The 21,997-nt window shown below is 41.2% G+C and overlaps 1 protein-coding gene across 4 annotated transcripts in view; it reads left to right on the forward strand.

Annotated features, from left to right (window-relative positions):
• Nucleotides 1-21,997, forward strand: part of DOCK1 (dedicator of cytokinesis 1) — a 489,712-nt gene that overhangs the window by 106,776 nt on the left and 360,939 nt on the right. For all 4 annotated transcript variants that reach the window (XM_063103414.1, XM_063103416.1, XM_063103415.1 and 1 more), the window contains exons 17-21: nucleotides 2,155-2,258; nucleotides 2,636-2,819; nucleotides 7,344-7,441; nucleotides 16,864-16,953; nucleotides 17,297-17,397. In XM_063103414.1, the coding sequence (XP_062959484.1) occupies nucleotides 2,155-2,258; nucleotides 2,636-2,819; nucleotides 7,344-7,441; nucleotides 16,864-16,953; nucleotides 17,297-17,397 (577 nt within the window). The remainder of the gene's footprint in view (nucleotides 1-2,154; nucleotides 2,259-2,635; nucleotides 2,820-7,343; nucleotides 7,442-16,863; nucleotides 16,954-17,296; nucleotides 17,398-21,997) is intronic.

A 21,997-nucleotide genomic window follows, 5' to 3' on the forward strand; every position in this document is an offset into this window, starting at 1 on the left:
CACCCTGGGGCAGAAACAGGTGGAAAGAACTGAGGCCGTATTGGCCACCCTAGTCAAATAGGTCTGCTTTCCACCGTAAAAGGGAGTTGAACAAAGGAACAAGTGGTGGGATTTCTCACACCCAGATCTGTCATTGGGACTGGAGGGTTTGGTGATGATGTGCTGATAGATGCTTTCCCGACACATGTTAGCAATTCCAGATGCATCGGAACATGTTTTGCATGAGTTCAAGCATGTGTGGCCCCCGGGTTCAGTTTCCCAGGAGCTGAGTTTGCCTTGATTGTGGTGGGCTTACCTGGGTGGGTCCAGGGATGGGCAGCCCTGCCCACTGTCCAGAACTCATATCCTCCTCCTGTGGTCCCTAAGGTTCTATACACGTGTAATAGAACCGTCCACCTCATCATGGCTGCTCATGAGCATGTAGTGAAACTCAGTCCCTTCCTTGGACATGAAGATGGAGAATGTTAATGGAAAGTGCACTTGTTGTGTGCCACCTCACAGAGGATCTGTTGAAGCCTCCGCTGACATCTCTGTCACACATCTTTCCCTGCCACAGCAGCTCTCACGGAGGCATGTTTTTATTTTTTCAAGTCAGCCCAAACTTAGGAGGAATTGTTCTTTGCCACTTGAACATTAAAATACTTTATGTGTTCAGTGCCCTTTGACAAAGTTATTTTTTAGACTCCTAGGGTACAGGTATTTTATTCTGTTTCTCCCTTTATTTTTGATTGTTCGGTCATTCATTCAGTTGTTGAATTTGCCAGCATTTACTGAGCACCTACAATGTGCGAGATACTGATGGATACCAGGAATGCAAAGGTTAATGGGACATCTTATGTGGTGGGGTCTTAGGATAAATATTTTGAGCCCCTTACTCAAGGAGGGTGGATGTGTGGTCTTTCCCTTTCTACCTCTGTCCTTTCATCTCTGAAAAGAGAATTTTGGGTATGTAATTCTAAAGGTATTTTCTAGCTCTGGAACTCAGTATTCTACGCTGCACTCAGACTGCAGATTCATGGTGACGCACGTTCTGCAGTTCAGACTCCTGCCCGTTCCTGCCTGGCCCACTCCCGCCTCCTCTGGCTCTCACTGCTCACCCTGCACCAGCCGCGCTGGCCTCTGTCCCTATGTGAGCCACACCTGTTCCACTTGTGGGCCTCTGCATCAGGCTCTGTTCGCAATATTTTCGTCTTGGCTCATGTGCTGTCCGTCTTCTCAGACCTCTCCTGACCGTGCATTCAGATTGTCCCTATTCTCACTGTGTCACCCTTTAACAAAAACCACCACGTTTTGTTTTCTTTATTATCTGAAAGAATTTGTTTGTTAGTCATTTCCTAAAGTATATCAAATATTTGTAGCATACCTATTGTATGCCAGGTACTATTTTATGCCGGTGGTGATAAGGACTATGAGGTGGTGATAAGCACTATGAAGAAAAATAAACTAGGTGAGGGGAAGGAGTATGACCAGGCTACTAGTTTACTATTTTAGACAAGGTGAGGTCACTTTGGAGGAGATGACATTTCAGCTGAAACTTGAATGAAATGAGGGAGTAGGCCCTCGTGCAGTTACCTGGGGATGAACTTTCTTGCCAAAGGGAACAAATTCACACTCACACTTCAGTCACCAGTGAGTGACATGAGTAGATGTTGGGAGGCAGGAATCTAGCTTACTGATGAGCGCCTTTCTTAGTGGAATGGTCTGCCGCCTCCTTGCCTCTGCCACTTGCCATGGCCTTGTGTTTCCAGGCCTTGTCTGTTGTCCTGCTGGTCTGTGTGTTCCTGTTTTAAAGCCCCACTGTCTTCAGAGTTTCCACGTTACCGTCACTCTTGGATTCTAGTATTGCAGACTTTCCCACACATTCTCCTTCAAAATCATCCTGCTCTTCTTGGCCCTTTATTCCAGAATCAGTTTCCAAGGTCCATGAAAAATTTCTTTCTTCCATGAGATTTTAATTGGAACGGCTTTGAATTTACATTCATTTGAGGACGACTGATCCCTTTGTGACAGGAGTCTTCCTACTGGTGAACATGGTGCATTTAGCATCTGTCAATACCATTTTGTCATTGTTTTTGTAAAGGTAGCCTTTGTAGCATTTTACAATGTAATTTTGACATGACCATAGTTGAAGATAATTACTGATTTTTATTGCAGCTAAGGATAAATCTGAGAAAATATTTGCACTAGCGTTTGTAAAGCTAATGAGATACGATGGGACCACTCTGAGAGACGGGGAGCATGACCTCATCGTCTACAAGGTGTGTGTTTCATTGGTGCAGTATCGCTGGCATGACTCTTGCAGTCTTTCCTGTGCTTCCTGACCTGAGCTGACATTTCCCATCATTATGAGAGAGCTACCTAGCTACATTGAACCATGCAAATGAACGTTTTTAATGACCAGCCCTTTGCTGTTTCTGATGAGACAAGATGATATACAATAACATATTAGGTGCTGTATAAAAATGCCCTGAATGTGAATTAATCTACTTGAATAAGGGAAATTATTAACATGCATAGTTTAAAACAATGTAAAAATCAGATGTCATGATTGTTAAAAGGATTAAGGATAATGAAGGATGGGAAAAATTGTGTCACTGTGAATTGTGTTTGATAAATTGCGTGACAAAACCCACAGGCCGAAGCAAAGAAGCTGGAAGATGCTGCAACGTACTTGAGTCTGCCCTCCACAAAGGCAGAGTTGGAAGAAAAGGGCCACTCAGCAACGGGCAGGAGCATGCAGAGTCTCGGGAGCTGTACCATCAGCAAAGATTCCTTCCAGATCTCCACGCTCGTGTGCTCCACCAAACTGACCCAGAATGGTGAGTTTGGGAACAGAGATGTGTTCACCCAAGGGACTGTTCTTTCTCCACTGCGTCTTTTTCATGTCCTTGTTGAGTGGAGGAGTCTTCTGTGGGTGCATGGACACTGCTTGTAAGAACTTCACTGCATCCTTAGCAATGACCTGTGCGGTGTGGATGCACTAGGAAAGAGGAGGGGGCATTGATCATAATTTAAAATTCACACTCCTATTTTGGTCTAAGGATTCACCTTAAAGGGAGATAAAGCAATGAACATACTCCTTAAAATGCTTTTCGGCCACAGGAAGGTAGCATGGCATAGGCAAAATGCAGGAGATCTGTAGTCAGACCGAAGACCTGGGACTGAACCCTAGCCCTGTGCCTGTGTTCACCCTGGGAACGACCTTGGACACAGGTCCTCCGAACCTTTCTAAACCTTATTTTCCTTGTCTGTAGACATGGGAATAATGCCTGCCTCAAGGGCTACTAGGTGGAGGTTACGTGGACTGTGGACTTTTTCTTTCCCAGCTACTCACTGAGATGATTACTGGTTATCTTTGTTTAAAAACTTGGTTTGGGTGATATTTTCTAGTCCCCTCGAGGTATGAGATAAGACACCTCTTGCTGATGCACATACACTAAAGCTCAGCCTTAATGCAGAGATCAGTCATCAGCTGGCCCTAGTGTCCCTGTGCTGGGGCCTGCCATGCTGCTCTAAGTTCCCTTACCACCACTTGCAGCCTCCCTGGTGACATTGCTGTCCGGCGGGGGTATTTCTTATTCAGGGCACACCGTTGCTGTTGGAAGAGGCAGAGGCTCCTCTGCACAAATCCTGTGTTTAAAAATTGCATCCCCCAAATGTGACTGTATCACAGCTGTGGGGAGTGACTTTAAGCTCTCTTGCAACTGAGCTTGAAAATCCAATTTTTTCCTCTTAACTGCCTGATATGGATTTTGGTTATTAATGTCTGTTGCTATCATGAATTGGGTCTCTGGGGGTTGTCTGTAGTCAAGGCAGTAGTCTTGGATTTGCCCAAGGGACAGTCAACATTTGGACTTGAACAGGATAAACATAGGAGAGAAGTAAACCCATTATTTGGAAGCCACGCCATTGTAGTGGAAAATGTGCTAGGTGTCCTGAGTGTTTGGGTGTGCCACCCCTGTGCCACGTGCTTTTAAAACTTTCTGCACCAGTGCTTGCTGCTCATTTGTATTAGACTATACAAGCTGTGCCTTCCCAGTGCTGGTCTCATGAGTGATTGCTTAGTGTGGGGGGCACACGAACAACGGTGCTTTAAATCAGTCAAATGCTGCTTTAAGGCTATTTGGGTATGTTTGGAGACAGATGCTTTAAGGCCGTATGGATACATTTGGATATAGACACTTTAAGGCCATTTGGATACCTTTGGTTATAAAAGCTTTTCGGCCACTGGGATACATTTCTCTAATGTTACCTTGATCATCATGTTTTGCCTGAAGCATATATGAAGGGTCCCAGTTTGTGGTTGTGTGGTAATCTCCACGAGCAAGTGAAAAGCTTTGACTGAGGGATTGGATCTGTGCAAGCCTGGGGGGGGTGGGGTGGAGAATGCACAGGGAGTTGTAAAGTTTAGTGCCCAGAGAACTTGGGGTCAGCAGGTGAGCCCCAGCTTGGAGCTGGGTTATGGAAAGGATGTCCCATGTGACAAATGTTACTCTTTGGATGTGGCCCTCATAGTCCTGCTTGCCTGACAGCCTACAGCATCCAGAGCCCACGTAACCCAGGGCAAAAGTGACATCTCTGGGTCGGTCTCCACCCCATACGTTTGTCATTTAGCTTTTCGGTAGGGGCCACATGAATGAGAGCTGCTGTGTATTGCCATTTTCACATTGTAGGAAGCCACCATCTCTTACATGGGCCATGTTTCAAAAACATGTCTGAAAGGTATTATTTGGAACTTGAACATATTTTCCCCTGCAAAGCAATGTTCTGAATAGTAGTTATGTTTTGAGGCCCGTCCACTTCAGAACCTAAGGATTCCAAAGAATCCTTCTTAACCCACACATCCCTGGGGAAGAGGACTGTGAAGCAGGCAGTCTCCCAGGAGGTTGGTGTTCATCCTCCTTTCACTTTCACGCTCCTTGAATCTCACGAGCCGCAGGTGACTCCCTCCCTGGAACTGAGGGAGAGGGCACCCTGGTCTCCGCAGCGGCTGTTGCCGGGCAACAAGGAATTCCAGTGTGAGGCTGCTCACCAGGAGGAAGGGGAAGTCTTTTGGATTTCATTATATACCAGCAACGGTTCCTCTTTTTGGAATGATGGCATGTCAGGTGTGCACAACATGGAGCTAGCCCAGTTGGCATCTAAGCATCAACTCCCAGATTCTCATGTGAGGGAGTCATTTTTCTGTAGCCATGATCTGTTACTGTGAAGTTCCATTACTTAGGGAGAAGCAGTGGCTGAATTATTCATCGAGGTTTGTATTAAACATCTCTGTTTTCAGCATTATGCTGCATGCTATGGGCGATACGGAAAGAAGTATAAGATATGATTCCTCTCCTGAATTAACTTACTATATGATTAGGGAGAAATGAGTCATGCAACAAAGAATAGTTAGGGACCAAACTGCAGTGAGTCCCCGGAATAAAGGAATAGAGAGGAAAGCCTCGTCTGACATGGGCGGCTTCAAGGGGGCCAGGCAAGCTGTTTCCTTCATACCTGTTCCCCTTCCTCCAAGTTGTTCTTCCGCTGCTAATTTGCCTAGTTGTACCTTTTCCCAAATTTACAATACAGAGGTAAATCCTAGTCTGAATCATATTCAGTGTGCCAACAACTTTGAATGAATGGGATCCGGATTATTAATTAATCTCTAGTAAAGAATCACTGGGAACTTTTGTGAGTTGGAAATCTCCCTTAACTCTGAGACCAAGAGTGTGTCCAGGCGGGATGTAGTGTTTCTCATTATTTCACTTTTGATTAGAAATTGAAACATGTTAGGGCCGGCCCGTGGCTCACTTGGGAGAGTGTGGTGCTGATAACACAAAGGCCACGGGTTCGAATCCCATATAGGGATGACCAGTTAGCTCTCATGGGAGGACGTGGTGCTGACAACACCAAGTCAAGGGTTAAGATCCCCTTACCAGTCACCTTTAAAAAAAAAAAAGACATTGAAACATGTTAACTTCCACAATGAATGGGTTACTCTCTCAATTCCAGATCACCTCTTTGAATGACTGCTGCTGTTGGTACTTTGTGCTGGGCATTGTGCTCAGTGCTTTCTCTGTGTCATGCCATTTGATTCTTGCAGCATTCCTGTGAATTAGGCAGCATTGTACCCATTGTTCAGATGAGAAAACTGAGGTGAAGTTACCTGCCCAAGGTGATATAGTTGCTGAGTGACCCCCCCTGGAATTTAACTGACATTTCACATATCCCACAATACCTTTGGGTGGTGCCCCCTTCACATTTTCCCATTTATAACTCTTTGTCAGCTATCCTTGGGAGTAAGGTCAAATTAATGAAAACATATGTTTTGACACTCATTACATGTGTGCCTTTTGTGTGGCTTGATCTTGAAATTATGATGGGTGTCCTTGTTAACTGAAATTCTACCTACAGCCAAAATTATATTTTTCTTTTCAGTATTAACTAGGGTTTGTTTCTGATTTTTCTTTCTCTGTGCAGACAATTTCTGTAGCTGTAGTTGGTTCTTGGTGAGCATAGATAGTAAATTAGATGAACTTCACTAATTGTATTTTTCGAGTAATGGGATATTCATATAACTACAGGAGAAAATTGTTTATGCACATGTACTTTCCTAGAGAGTTTTCAGATTTTGGCTCCCTACCTTAAAGGACATCTTGATTCCTTAAACAAAATCATTTCTGTACACTGCCTTTTGCATTGAGCCTTTAAAAGCCAGTATATTCAGTCCTTGATTTTCTATTTAAAAAGCAACAAATAAAACACAGCTATAAGGAGAGCAAACAGCAATGGAAGCTCAGACCTGGGTGAGAATGGGAAAGTTGATGCGGGAGTGCTGTCAGTAGTCAAGGATTGTTATAGCTGCAGGAACTGTCTGTCACCTTGCATACCGTTGCCTTGCTGTTTCAGTACCTGAATTTGTATTAGTTCTTTTATATTATTTTATCTTAAAAAAAAAAAAAAAAAAAAGCTTGTTCTCAAGCAGGAAACAAACCACATGGTAGAAATGACCAGGGAAGCACTTTCTGGTGAGCAGTCCTCTTCCAGGTCTGTGATGCTCTGAGACTGCCTTCTTGTAGATTGGAAAGGCCAGTGTTGCTTTTTCTTAGGTTCCCAAAAGCATTTTTAAAGCTTCTATATGGAAGTTATTTCGTGGTAAATGTAGTCAGAAATAATGAACTGAACCATACTAGGTGTTAACTATATTGCTCTGAAGTATTATGATCTTCGGCTGGTGAACCTTACAGAATAGGGTTGTTTTTTCTGTTCAAAAAGTTTTATAGAGAACCTCTATACAACTACATGAAGAAGAGAGACACAGTTCTTGCTGGAAGGAGCTGACTTTTGATTTCTGCTTCCAGTGGACCTTCTGGGGCTCCTGAAGTGGCGATCGAACACCAACTTGCTGCAGCAGAACTTGAGGCAGCTGATGAAAGTCGATGGGGGTGAAGTGGTGAAGGTAACGTGGACCCCTGAGGGATGTTCATCTTGTTTTTTACTTATATTACAGATGTAGGCACTGACTCCAAGGTAGCGTAGGATTCTGGTTATAACCTCTTTAACAGATAGTCACATACACCTCTCAGTGGGCAGCATGCTTCTTGGATTCTGGTTTGGGTGGTCTGTCTGGGTTAACTGTGAAGGGGATGGGCTTTGGATTCAGCCTAGTCTTCAGTCATGTTTCCTCTTACCATGGTCCTCACTGCAGGACCAACAACAGTTACACAACCTCGTTAAGCCTCACTTTCCCTTTCTGTAAGAAGAAGATAACACTAGTGCCTTCTCCTACGGTTGCTGGAGGGTTAGATGAGATACGTTAGCCTGTGTCTGGCCCATGGGAGATGTTCAGTGAGCGTTAGCTCTTTGTGTTGTTATCGTGATGGTTGTTATTACTGTCATCATCATCATCTGCCTTGGCTCATGACTCCCTGAGACCCTCTATGAGTGACTCGGTGAGGCATGTGCTGTGCTAGAAAGACCGTGGCACTGAGTGTCTTGTCTTGACCATTTTCTTCCCATATGGGCTTGGACTCATTTCTTTTTATTTTTTATTTTTTAAAATTTTAACTTCTAAGTATATGTTGTAGTTGATTTTTGTGTCCTTTTACCTGTTCTGCTTTCCCCCACTCCCTCTCTCCACCCCCACTACATCATATCTGTTCACTTTTCTTAAGTTCAAGGAACTGCTATGATTGTTGTGTCTTCTTCCCCCCCACTCTTTATTTGTTTGTATATTTATTGATTTATTTATTTATAGCTCCCACAAATAAGTGAGAACATGTGGTATTTCTCTTTCTGTGCCTGACTTGTTTACTTAATATAATTTTCTCTAAGTCCATACATGTTATTGCCAATGGTAGTATTTTATTCTTTTTTATAGCAGAGTAGTATTCCATTGTGTGGATATACCACAGTTTCCTTATCCACTCATCAGATGATGGACATTTGGGCTGGTTCCAACTCTTGGCTATTGGTAATAGAGCTGCAATAAACATGGGAGTACATGTATCCCTTCGGCATGATGATTTCCATTCCTCTGGATATATTTTCAGCAGTGGAATAGCTGGGTCATATGGTAGATCTATCTGTAATTGTTTGAGGAACCTCCATACCATTTTCCATAAAGGTTGCACCATTTTGCAGTCCCACCAACAGTGTATGAGGGTTCCTTTTTCTCCACAACCTCGCCAGCATTTATCATTCTCAGTCTTTTGGATATTAGCCATCCTAACTGGAGTGAGATGGCATCTCAAAGTTTTTTTGATTTGCATTTTCTGAATGCTAAAGTGATCTTGAGTGTTTTTTCATGTGTCTGTTGGCCTTTGAGAAATGCCTATTCAGCTCCTTTGCCCATTTTTTAATTGGGTTATTTGTGTTTTTGCTGTAAAGTTGTTTTGAGTTCCTTGTATATTCTGGATATTAATCCTTTGTCAGGTGTATATTTTGCAAATATTTTCTCCCATTCTGTTGGTTGATTTTTTATTCTGTTGATTGTTTCCTTTGCTGTGCAGAAGCTTTTTAGTTTGATGTATTCCCATTTGTTTATTTTATCTTTAGTTGCCTGTGCTTTTGGGGTCCTATTCATGAATTCTGTACCCACTCCTACTTTCCGGAGTGTTTCCCCTATGTTTTCTTTAAGGAGTTTTATTGTTTCAGGATGTATATTTAATTCTTTAATCCATTTTGAGTTAATTTTAGTATAGGTGAGAGGTACAGGTCTAGTTTCATTCTCCTGCATATGAATATCCAGTTTTCCCAGCCCCATTTGCTGAAGAGTCAGTCTCTTCATCAGTGTGTAGACTTGGTGCCTTTGTCAAAGATCAGATGGCTATAGGTGTATGGGTTGATTTCTGGGTTCTCTGTTCTATTCCATTGATCCGTGTGTCTGTTTTTATGCCATTACCATGCTGTTTTGGTTATTGCAACATTATACAGTTTAAAATCAGGTAGTGTTATGCCTCCAGCTTTATTTTTTTTTTTTTGCTCAGGATTGCTTTGGCTATGCGTGGTCTTTTGTAATTCCATATAAATATCTGGATAGTTTTTTCCATTTCTGAGAAAAATGTCATTGGAATTTTGATGGTGATTGCATTGAATCTGTAGATCACTTTGGGTAATATGGACATTTTCACTATGTTAATTCTTCTGATCCAAGAGCATGGAATATCTTTCTGTCTTCTTGTGTCCTCTTTAATTTCTCTCAACAGTGGTTTGTAGTTCTCTTCATAGAGAGTTTTCACATCCTTGGTTAAATTTATTCTTAAGTATTTTATCGTTTGGGGGGCTATGGTAAATAGGCTGACTTTCTTGATTTCTTTTTCAGCATGTTCACTGTTGAAGTATAGAAATGCTATTGATTTTTGTGTGTTGATTTTGTATCCTGCTACTTTGCTGAAATCAGTTATTAACTCTGAGAGTTTTTTTGTAGAGGCTTTATGCTGTTCAATATATAGGATCTTATCATCTGCAAACAGGGACAGTTTGACTTCATCTTTTCTAATCTGGATGCCCTTTATTTCCTTCTCTTCTCTGATTGCTCTGGCTAGTACTTCCAACACTATATTGAATAGGAGTGGTGAGAGTGGGCATCCTTGTCTAGTTCCTGTTCTTAAGGGAAAAGTTAAGCTTTTCCCTATTCAGGATGATATTGGCAGTGGGTTTATCATATATGGCTTTAATTATGTTGAGATACTTTCCATCTATACCTAACTTGTAAAGAGTCTTTATCATGAACGAATGTTAAATTTTGTCAAATGCTTTTTCAGTGTCTATAGCGATGATCATACGGTTTTCGTCTTTGCTTTTATTGATGTGGTGTGTCACATTTATTGATTTGCATATGTTGAACCAACCTTGCATCCCTGGGGTGAATCCCACTTGATCATGGTGTATAATTTTGTGTGTGTTGCTGTATTCTCTTAGCTAGTATTTTATTGAGGAATTTTGCGTCTATATTCATGAAGGATATTGGCCTGTAGTTTTCTATTTTTGATGTATCTTTGTCTGGTTTTGGTATCATGGTGATGTTTGCCTCACAGAATGAGTTTGGGACAATGGCCTCTGTTTCAATCTTTTGGAACAGTTTGTAGAGAATTGGTATCAATTCCTCTTTGAAGACTTGGTAGATCACTGCAGTGAACCCATCTGGTCTTGGCTTTTCTTTGTTGGGAGCCTTCTGATAATGGCTTCAATCTCTTTCATTGTTATTGGTCTGTTCAATTTTTCTTTATCTTCTTGTATCAGTTTTGGTAGTTTGTATGTGTCCAGAAATGTATCCATTTCCTCCAGATTTTCAAATTTGTTGGCACGTAGTTGTTTACAGTAGTTTCTAATGATTCCTTGTATTTCTGAGGTATCAGTTGTAATATCACCTTTTCGGTTCTAAGTTTTGTTATTTGGGTCTTCTCTCTTCTTTTCCTAGCCTTGCTAAAGGTTTGTCAATTTTATTTATCTTTTCACAAAGCCAATTTTTGTTTCTGATCTTTTGTATTGTTTTTTAGGTTTCTATTTCATTAAGTTCTGCTCTGATCTTAATTATTTCTTTCCATCTACTAACTTTGGGTTTGGATTGTTCTTGTTTTTCTAGCTCTTTAAGGTGAAGTGTTAGGTTGATTATTTGCCATCTTTCCATTCTTCTGAAGCATTTAATGAAATAAATTTCCCCCTTAGTACTGCTTTTGCAGTATCCCACAGGTTTTGGTATGATGTGTCATTATTTTCCTTAGTTTCAAGAAATTTTTTAATTTACTGTTTAATTTCTTCTTGGATCCATATATCATTAAGTAGAATGCTGTTTAATTTCCATTTGTTTGTATAGTTTACAGATTTTTGTTTGTTATTGATTTCTAATTTTAATCCATTGTGATCTGAAAAAATACATGGAATAATTCCAATTTTTTTGAATTTGTTGAGACTTGCTTTGTGACCTAATATGTGATCTGTCCTGGAGAATGTTCCAAGTGCTGATGATAAGAATGAATATTCTGAGGTTGTTGGATGGAATGTTGTCTAGGTATCTGCCAAGTCCAATTGGTCTAAAGTGTTGTTTAGATCTTGTGTTTCTCTATTGATTTTTTGCCTAGATGATCTGTCCAATGTTGAGAGTGAGGTGTTCAGGTCCCCCACTATTATGGTGTTAGTGTCTATCTCAATCTTTAGGTCCAACAGTGTTTGCTTTATAAATCTGGCTGTTCCGATGTTGGGTGCATACATATTTATGATTGTTATGTCTTCTTGATGGATAGATCCTTTTATCATTATACAGTGGCCTTCTTTATCTCATTTTATGGTTTTTGCTTTAAAATCTATTTTATCTGGTATACAAATAGCTACTCCAGCTTGTTTTTCATTTCTATTTGCATGGTCTAGCTTGTTTTTTATTTCTATTTGCATGGTATAGCTTGTTTTTCATTTCTATTTGCATGGTATATCTTTTTCCATCCTTTCACTCTTAGTCTATGTGTGCCTTTACAGGTGACATGAGTCTTTTGAAGGTAGCATATTGTTGGGTTGATCTTTTTAATCCAGTCAGTCAGTCTGTATCTTTTGAATGGGGAATTTAATACTTTTACTTTAAGAGTTAATATTGAAAGGTGTTGATTTACTCCTAGCATGTATTGATTTTTTTTTAGATGTCTTAAGTATCTTTTGTTCCTTTCTTTCTGATTTTCTGTTTGTCTTCTATGTTTGTTGGTTTCTTTGGGTGGTAGATAAACTATTTTTTCTCTTTAATGTTAGTATTTTTGTTTTACTGTTAGATTTTGTTATTTCTTGAGTATTCATGGCAATGATGGTTGTTTTTCAGGTATCAAACTCAGTACTCCCTTGAGAATTTCTTGTAAGGCTGGTCGTGTGGTAGTGAACTCCTGCAGTTTTTGTTTGTCTGAGAAATATGCTATTTGTCCTTCATTTCAGAAGGATAGCTTTACTGGTTAAAGTATTCTTGGCTGGCAATTTTTGTCCTTTAGTATTTTGAATATATCATCCTATTCTGTTCTGGATTTTAGGGTTCCTGATGAAAAGTCTGATGTTAGTCTGATTGGGGCTCCCTTATAAGTGACTTGCCACTTCTCTCTTGCAGCTTTTAAGATTCTCTCTTTGTCTTTTGAGTATTGATAGTTTGACTATAATGTGTCTTGGAGAGGACCTTTTTGGGTTGCGTATGTTTGGGGATCTTTGGGCCTCCTGAATCTGAAGATCTGTAACTTTCCCTTTACCTGGGAAGTTTTCTGCTATTATTTTGTTGAGTATGTTTTCAATGCCATTTCATTTTTCCTACCCTTCTGGATTACACATGATTCAGATATTTGAGCGCTTAAGGTTGTCTGTTATCTCTCTTAGATTTTCTTCAATTTTTTAAATTCTTTTTTCTTTTATCCTGTCTGCCTGGGTTAATTCAAACAGCCTGTCTTCAAGGTCAGAAATTCTCTCTTCTGCTTGTTCTAGCCTGCTGGTTAGACTCTCTGTTGTGTTTTTATTTCGTTGAATGAATCTTTCAGTTTCACAAACTCTGCTACATTCTTTTTCAGGGCATTGATTTCTTTGTACATTTCTTCTTTCAGTTCCTGTATATTTTATCTCATTTTATTGTGTTGTGTAACTGGGTTTTCTTGTATCTCATTTAGTTTCCTTAGAATTGCTGCTCGAAATTCCTCATCAGTCATTTCAATGACTTCCTGGTTCTATAGGATCTAGAGCTTGACAGTTATTATTTTCCTTTGGTGGTCATGTACTTTCTTGATTTTTCATATTTCTGGTATCTTTCCTTTGGTGTTTAGTCATTGTGGCAGGGGGTATCATGGTCCATTTGTTCCACCCTGGTGTCTGGCCTGGATCCTGAAGGGACTGCCAATTCTGGGCATCGGGGAGTAGCCTGGACTGGGTGTCTTGTGGTGCCTGCCTGTTCTGGCATGGCTGTCTCTGGGCATGTGGGCCCGGCAGTTCTTGGGCCTCTCTAGTCAGTGGGGACTGACCTGGGCTGGAGGTCTCTCGGCTCCTGCCTATTCCGGCGTGGCTGACTTGGGGTGTGTGGGTTTGGTGGCTCTCTGGCCTCTCCTTGGACTTATTTCTTAGCCTCACACCTGGTGGGCTCTGGAATGTAATGTGAGCTGGTCCCCAACTCACGGTGTTGCGCAAGTATGGTCTCTACAGCCAGGCCTTCCTGTCGCTGCCTCCGTTCTTCACCCTCCGGGAGAGGTGACAGCAGAAGGAAACTACTTTATCTCTGTAAAAATTAATTACTTGAAATGGCCTTCATTATCCAGCCATGTGCTTAGCTTATACTTAAATTAATTTGTTCATACCACTGTCCTAAGTTCCTTGTATAACCTTTCAGACATGTCCTTCCTAATCTTTAAATTTTAATTGTCTTTTCAGTCCTGGTCTTCTACCAATGGTTTGGACAATTTTAATTGCATTTTGAATTTTCGTGGTTTCTGCAAATTTCCTAATTCAGATTGAAACTGGGTGAATAAGTGAGCATACTTTAGAAGATGCACAGTTAATGAAATGTCCTCTTTCATTTTTAAGTCCCTGTATCACAACAGGAATTATGTATTTCTTTTGACTGTGGCCATGCTTACCAGGAAGTTCTAGAACCATCATGTCCTGCTGTTCTCATCCATCCTCTGTTTCTAGTGTATCATCACATCCTGTTGTTTGTCCCTGGAAATGGCCTTCGTGCTCTCCCTCCTTCCTGTGCACGGGGGCCAGGATGACCTAATGGCTCCTTACCTAGTTTGCCTGACCTTATTCTTTCCCTCTGCCAGCATGTCCTGTGTACCTTGTGTGCCTAGAGAGGTGACTTGATTTGTTTGAGGCTTCACAGCTGTTAATGGCAAGCCAGGACTCGAGGGACTCCAGCCTGCAGGAGGCCCTTTTTACTGTCTTTAGGGGCACTGACAGATTGTGGGTTTTCTTCCATTTATTCAAGGACTCCCATCTGTATATTTATAGTTGGTGGTAGGAGGTGGCATTTCTTGATAGATTGTGTAAGGTATTTTTGTGTTTAGTAAAAGATTTGGCTTCCTCTTGGTCCTCTGGTTGGTAGTCTTCGAGAGAGCGGGTGTTTAACAAAGCCATCCCTGCGCCTCTGTGGCTCTACACGCAGACGACCGGGGCTCTGGTTCTCTGCAGGTGTTTCTGTGTGCTAACCATGCCCTTTGTCTGGGTGGGACTGGTAGACCTAACTCAGGGACTTTGCATGAACCATGACCAGCCAGAGTTTGGCACCTGGGGAGCCAGTTGGCAGGAACATAGGCTGTTAGCAGATGGCACCAAGTTTTAACCTTTGCAGAGATTTTACAATCTGAAAACAATGGAAAATCATTCAAAAGAAATGAGGTGATATAGACCCAAATAATCACAGAGTTGATTAAGCCCTTGTTGTCCAGACCAGAATGCTGCTTGATCAGGGTGGGTTTACTGTCCGCCGTTTGAACGTGGCATTTTCTGGTATCGATAGGTGGTAGTGGTACAGTGGCATGCAATGACTTTATGCCTCAATGGGTCTCAGATCTCTTGGTAGGATTGGGAGATTTGTGAGGCTTTTGCACCTGTTGCAGAGTTCTTCAGCACAGGCGGGAGCAGTGGGGCCAGCCCTGGTGTGGGAGCAAGTCTGGTTTTTTTGCTCTCAGGGCTGTGACAGTTTGAGATCCCCTGTGGTTTCTGGAAGGCCCTGTGGGTTGTGCATATGCTGAACAGTCCAGGAAAAATCTGGACCAAACACCTGACTCATCCATCCATTGGTGTCCTTGCTATCCCTCCACCTCACCTTTTCCTCTTTTGTTTTTGTTTTTAAATGACAATTTCCTTGAGATGTAACTCCCATAGTGTAAAATTCCACCTTTTACTCTATACGGTTCAGTTTTTATTGTATTCACAGAGTTGGGCAACCATTACCACTGTCTACGGAACGTTCGGAACGTTCTTATCACCCCAAAAAGAAACCCTATACCTATTAGCAGTCACTCCCCACTGTCCCTGCCGCCATTCACCTACATTCTGTCTCTGTGGATTTACCTTTTCTGGATATTTTACATAAATTGAACTGTACAATATTTGGTCTTTTGTGTCTGGCTTCTTTCACTTGTAAGGTTTTCAAGGCTCATCCGTGTTGTAGCATGTGTCAGTCCTTCATTTCTATTTAACGTTGAATTCTGTTCCGTTGTATGGATTTTCCACAGTTTATCCATTCGTCAGTTGATGGACATTTGTGTTTCTATTTTCTTGGCGATTATGAGTAATTCTGCCGTGAATATTTGTGTGCAAGGTTTTCTGCAAGCCTGTGTTTTCCTTTCTTTTGGACATACACCTAGGAGTGAAATCATTGAGTCTGTGGCAAATCTGTGTTTAACTTTTTGAGGAACTGTCAGACTGCTCCAGACCATTGCACCATATTTTGCGTTTCCCACCAGCGATGTACCAGGGCTCTGCTTCCTCTGCATTTTTACCCACTCATTATTATTATTATTATTATTCGTCTTTGTGATTATAGACATCGTAGTAGGAGTAAAGTGGTATCTTGTTATGGTTTCAATTTGTGTATCACTAATGAGTTATGATGCTGTATCAATACTTCATCATTTCTGTGGCCAATATTCCATTGTATGACAGTCTAGTTTTGAACTCCTCCACGAACAGTGATCTCATCGCATCTGGTGTAGTCTTTTTCAGCCTGTCTTACGTTTCCTTCGGGAAGGATGGGGGTGGGTTTCGAAGACAGCCTCTAATGAGGCACACTTTTGAAGTCTCTTAAGTTTTTCTTTTCTTAATTAAATTCATGATGCTTTGTCATTCTATGTGGTAACATTTGTTTGTCAGTTTTAGTAGACTATGAAAGCAATTTGTAAACTACTGTTGGATAAAGTAAGTACTTTCTGCCACACTGCAGGGCACCCTGGATTCAGAGTCACAGTCCTCTCCCATCCTTGTGCATCTTGGTTGGTGAAGGTCCTTTATTCTCCTCAGTTGCACCTATCCCTATGTGGTTTCTGCCTGCTCACTAGCTGATGTCTGTCACTTAGAGCACGTGGAATGAGTCAGATGCAGTCTTTCCAGGGTTGTTGTTCAGCCCTTTGTCACCAGCCTCATGAAAACCAGGAATAGGATTGGGAAGGTCCTTGTGGGGAGGGGCAAGGGACAGTAGGACATCCCTCTTCTCTGTTTCTTACTTGCTTGACTCAGGGTGACGTTTCTTTGTTTGAAACACACTCCTCCAAAATTTTTGCCTCGTGCACCTAATGCCTGAAAAAAACCTCAGGAGTTGATAGCTCTATAGGTAGTTGAAAAAAGGTGGGTATTCAGAATGTTGCCAGCGATGATAATTATTCAGTTTGAGGGAAACTGGGTGAGAGTCTCAGTCAACCTGTCCTGTCTCTGCAGTTCCTCCAGGACACCTTGGATGCCCTCTTCAACATCATGATGGAGAACTCGGAGAGTGAGACTTTTGATACGTTAGTGTTTGATGCTCTGGTAAGAGGCCCTTACTCTTCATCTGCTCAGACATCAGGTGCTCATTTGTGCTGCAGCCTTTGAAACTGGGGGGGGAGGGGGGGGAACGATCCCTCACAGTGACCTTGAACGCGATTGCAGTTGTAAATCCAATCGAAGGAGATGAACTGGAGAGGTAGAAGGTTTCTTTTGATGTTAAACTACACGTAAGCAAGTGTCATTTCTAGAGTAAGGAGAGATAAACTGGCGAGCATCTTCTGTTTGAAAATGTTATCATTCGTTTCCTGACACAGTGGTTCAGATGAAGATTTTAAAGTCCTTTACATTATGTTGCTAATGAAAGTATTATTGATTAACTTGCCAGGTATTTATCATTGGACTAATTGCTGATAGAAAATTTCAGCATTTCAATCCTGTTTTGGAAACCTACATTAAGAAACACTTTAGTGCAACATTAGCCTACACGTAAGTTCTTTTGTGTTGTTTTAAAACCAATACTTATTTATTTCTTTTCATGTTTGTTACTTAGAGTCATTTTCATATCTATGACTGTACATTTTATCTATGTCTGTTCATTTCTCTATTTTTTATTATTGTTTCCCTCTTAACAGACCTAAGAATCTTGTTGAAAGAGATACGTGATAAATTATCGTAACATTCTGTTCTCCTCCACACCTTCCCTTTATCTTTAAAATTTTCAGTTTATGTTCGATGAAGCTGATATATGAATGCAGAGTGCCTGCCCTGCTGCAGCAGCCCTACAAACTTGTGATGAATGAATAAATGCATGTATTCTTGTTTTGAGGTTATTGGTGGTTTAGTGTTAATAAAATTCAGTTTTGTACTTTTCAGGATATCTCTTTGCTCTTTAAAGAGCCTTCCCTTTTGTTCCACAAGCTTCAGCTCTAACTAACTTGGATTCTTATTGCCCACCCAGCTACTCTCTACCTGTCCGCACCCCGCACCCTACCAATATGTACCCAGAGGTCTAGTAAAACATCACTGGGAGCATAAGACGTTTAGGCTCATCTAGTTTTCAGGAGCACAGTCCTGGAGCCAGGCTCCCTGGGTTTAAATTAAAGCTCTGTCCCCTACAAGCTCTGTCATCTTAGCCAAGTTGCTTAACCTCTCTGGGCTTCAGCCTTCTTGTGTTCAAAAAGTGCATGATTGTAGGTTTGTATGAGAATTTTAATGAGTTATTATATGTAGAGTGCTTGGAATAATCTCTGGCACGTAGAAAGCGCTAAGCAATTATTGAGTTTCATTATTATTAGATTTATTATGATGAATTACTTGCTGTCTCATGGGGGGATTTACTGGCCTGCATTCAAACTTTTTATTGTGTTGTAGGGGAAAATAAAGATTTACATAATTTCTTTAAAAACATCCCACTTACAATTATTAGAAATGATTCTCTTTAGTGTCCATAAATTTAGTCATAGCTCCCATCTGTGCCTTGAACATACGTTGGTAAAAACCTGTTTTTCCTGCCTGCGTGCAGCCGTGAACTCAAGGTCAGAGGATTCTGGGTACCTGAAGCCAGCTATTAGTATAACCCAGTCCTGTGCCTGGGTCCTTCGTGTCTGCCTTGAGTGCATGTTTATTGCAAGGTGGTGGGTGAGGCCCCTCAGTGGGCAAGCGCTGCAAGGTCCTCAAGCATCCAGAACCGGCTGTGAGGAGTCTTTTGTGCTTGCTTGCTGATCAATGTTTGTTGAAAACATTTTGTTCACTCAGCAGAGATGCCCAGTTTGCCAGCATGTTGTATAATTCCCCACAGACCATGAGGGGGAGTCAGGCGGTACCTTCTCATTCTAGCAACCAAAACATGACCGACCATGCAGGGTTTATGGAAGGGGCCTGTAGACTGCTGTAGATATGGCCTGATTTCCGAGCGTGCTCACTTTCAGAATCCTGCTTCTTGATTGAAATGTGGCCAAACAGCTCTTCACAGATTGGACTTCATACTTTAATGTCAGAAAATGAGAACAGTGGATCAGCTTACCACACTGCATCCTATGTCCCCCTGTTGGCATTGTCCTTCCTGTGCTGTGCTGTTGGGAGAGAGCAACGCTTTATTCTCACGGGTGGAGAAATGACAGTGGGGGGTTTCTGGCATGTTACTCAATGGGAAAAACAAAAAGTACCATTTTATCTTTAAACTATGATGGGACCTAGATACGAGAATCAGTGTCCTCTCATTCAGCTTCTGGAATATGCTGAAAAGGAAGTTTTTATTTTGGAAAATAAGTATTCTCACCATGTTTTGATAAACTAGCAGCTTCCAGTGGTTCTTAAACAATTTGAATCTGAGTGTTTATACCTTGAGATACCACGGAGTCCTTTTGGATTCACATCGTTCTACCCAGATCATGGGAGGTGGCCTTTGCGTTGATGATGTGCTTGTGTTTTTCTTTGGGCCAGCTGACATCTCGTGCTCAGTGTATCGCGGAGGGTCTCCTGTCCTCCTCCCCGCTAAAAGGCCTTGGCAGACCTGGGTTCATGTCAGACTCTTGTCCATATAGTCTCTTTCCTTGATAAATGTTGAGATCTTTAGCCTTTCTTCCCAGAGAACTCCAAGAGAAGGAAGGAAAGATTTTGGCAACTGGCATGACTTTTTAGCATTCTGCCTCCAGCTTCACTACATGGGAGTGGTCAGCACTGGTCTGAGCGAGAAGGGAGGGAGCTTTGGGGACTGTTCTTCCATAAAACCAGCATGCCTGGACTCCTTTCTGTCTGTGGAGTTACCTCTTATGGAGCTGCTGCGGTCTGCTCTCTGACATAACGGATGCTGCATTTGGTCTGCCTCTCTCTAGCTAGTGCCAAGGGGTTTGATCTTGGTGCACTTATAGGCTGGCCTGGCAGATAGATTTATTTTCTGGTCCTGGGTCATTCTCCTTGCAATCATGATTATTTGTTGTTCTTTACTTTGATTAATCTGTTGGAAGAATTCCCAACATGTGTTCTATGGAATGTTTATTCCCTGGGTTATTAATAGGTGTAATAAGAAAATGTGTGTGGTCTAGTAAGTTTGGGAAAATAAGTTAAACCAAGTAAAGCCGGCTTTATGCCAGGACTTTAGATGCTCTCCTGTGCATTGAAACCCACCACCAGCAGCAGATGGTAAGCTTTGCTCCCTAGCTGCTGGGCCAGCAGATTGTGTAGCGGGAGGATCTCAAAGGCTCTTCAGCACTCTCTCGCAGGAATGCTCCTCTGAGAGTTCCAGGTTTCCTTGCTAGAGTTCTCTAACCTGATCAGTGTTAGAAAGGATTGCACGACCACTCAGCCACCCAAAAAGCCTTTTATTATGATTCATCAAAGCATGAAATAGTTACTCATCATCCATAATTATAGTTGAGGTTGCTCTTATAATGTCTTACTATAATAATCTGGATGAAAAGTCTGGCCCATACTGGTTCACAACCTAACTTGACCTGCTGTGAGTACCCTATCGGGGCACCTTTATGAATATGGTGAATATTTAAAAGCTGCAGTGAATGCTTGTTGATTACATAAGAATTGATTGTCTGGAGAAGTTTGGTTAATTGATAGTCTTGTTGGTTGTTGTCTCACTGGTTGTACTTATGCTGGTAATATTTGGACAGTTTCTCTAAAAACAGAGACTATATTGAAGTTAACTTAGTTGTTCTTTTATGATTTAGAAGGCGTTGCTTGAGGGTCATCTTTATGAACAAGGGTTACTATTTTATGGGCCAGTAGTGTCAGAAATTGTAGCAGTTTGGGCAGAATTGAACATTGCTTCTTCCCACTCCTGCCTTCATAGTTTAAAAATAGCACATGCTCAATGCAAAAAAGAAAAGAAAAAAAATCTCGTATTACCAAAATGTTATATTGCAGGGAAATGAAATTTCTTCGTGTATGATGCTACATATTGGAGATAGCCACTGTCTCTGGATTTATTTTCCATGCCTCTATTAATATTATGATGATGACGATGATGTCTGCTTGTTTTACAAAATAGCATCATGTTATTTTTGCTTATTTAAAATTTAAAAACAATTGCAAATAGATCTACCATACGACCCAGCCATCCCACTGTTGGGAATATACCCAGAGGAATGGAAATCATCAAGTCGAAGGTATACCTGTTCCCCAATGTTCATCGCAGCACTCTTTACAATAGCCAAGAGTTGGAACCAGCCCAAATGCCCATCATCAGATGAGTGGATACGGAAAATGTGGTACATCTACACAATGGAATACTACTCAGCTATAAAAACGAATGAAATACTGCCATTTGCAACAACATGGATGGACCTTGAGAGAATTATATTAAGTGAAACGAGTCAGGCACAGAAAGAGAAATACCACATGTTCTCACTTATTGGAGGGAGCTAAAAATTAATATATAAATTCACACACACACATACACACACACACACACAAACCGGGGGGGGGGGGAAGAAGATATAACAACCACAATTATTTGAAGTTGATACAACAAGCAAACAGAAAGGACATTGTCGGGGGGGGGGGGGAGGGAGAAGGGAGGGAGGTTTTGGTGATGGGAAGCAATAATCAGCTACAATGTATATCGACAAAATAAAATTTAAAATAAAAAATAAAATAAAAAAAAAAAATAAAATTTAAAATGCTTTTAGCGTTCAGTCTCAATATACTATGCAGAAAATGCATTTGACAAAATTCAGCATGTATTTATGATAAAACCTCAGCAAACTAGAAATGGATGGGAACTTCCTCAAATCTGATAAAGAACATCTAAAAAAAGTTATTGCTAACTTCATACTTAATGATGACACATTGAAAGCTTTCCCCCTAAGTTCTGGAACAAGGATGCCTGTTTAATATTGTACTGGTAGTGGTGTAGTAAAGCAAGAAAAAGCAACTGAAGATAAAACAGTTGAAAAGATAAAGTAAAGCTATATTTTCTCACAATGTGATTATATGCATGAAAAAAGTCTATTTTAAGTAAGCTCCAAACTAACCAAACAAAAAATAACTTCTAGAACTAGTAGGTAAACTTTGGAAACTTGAGGTACAAAGCTTGATTTAATCATTCTACAATGTAAGCATTTATCAAACATCA

This window comes from Cynocephalus volans, chromosome 7 (assembly GCF_027409185.1).
Source record: "Cynocephalus volans isolate mCynVol1 chromosome 7, mCynVol1.pri, whole genome shotgun sequence".
NCBI lineage: Eukaryota > Metazoa > Chordata > Mammalia > Dermoptera > Cynocephalidae > Cynocephalus > Cynocephalus volans.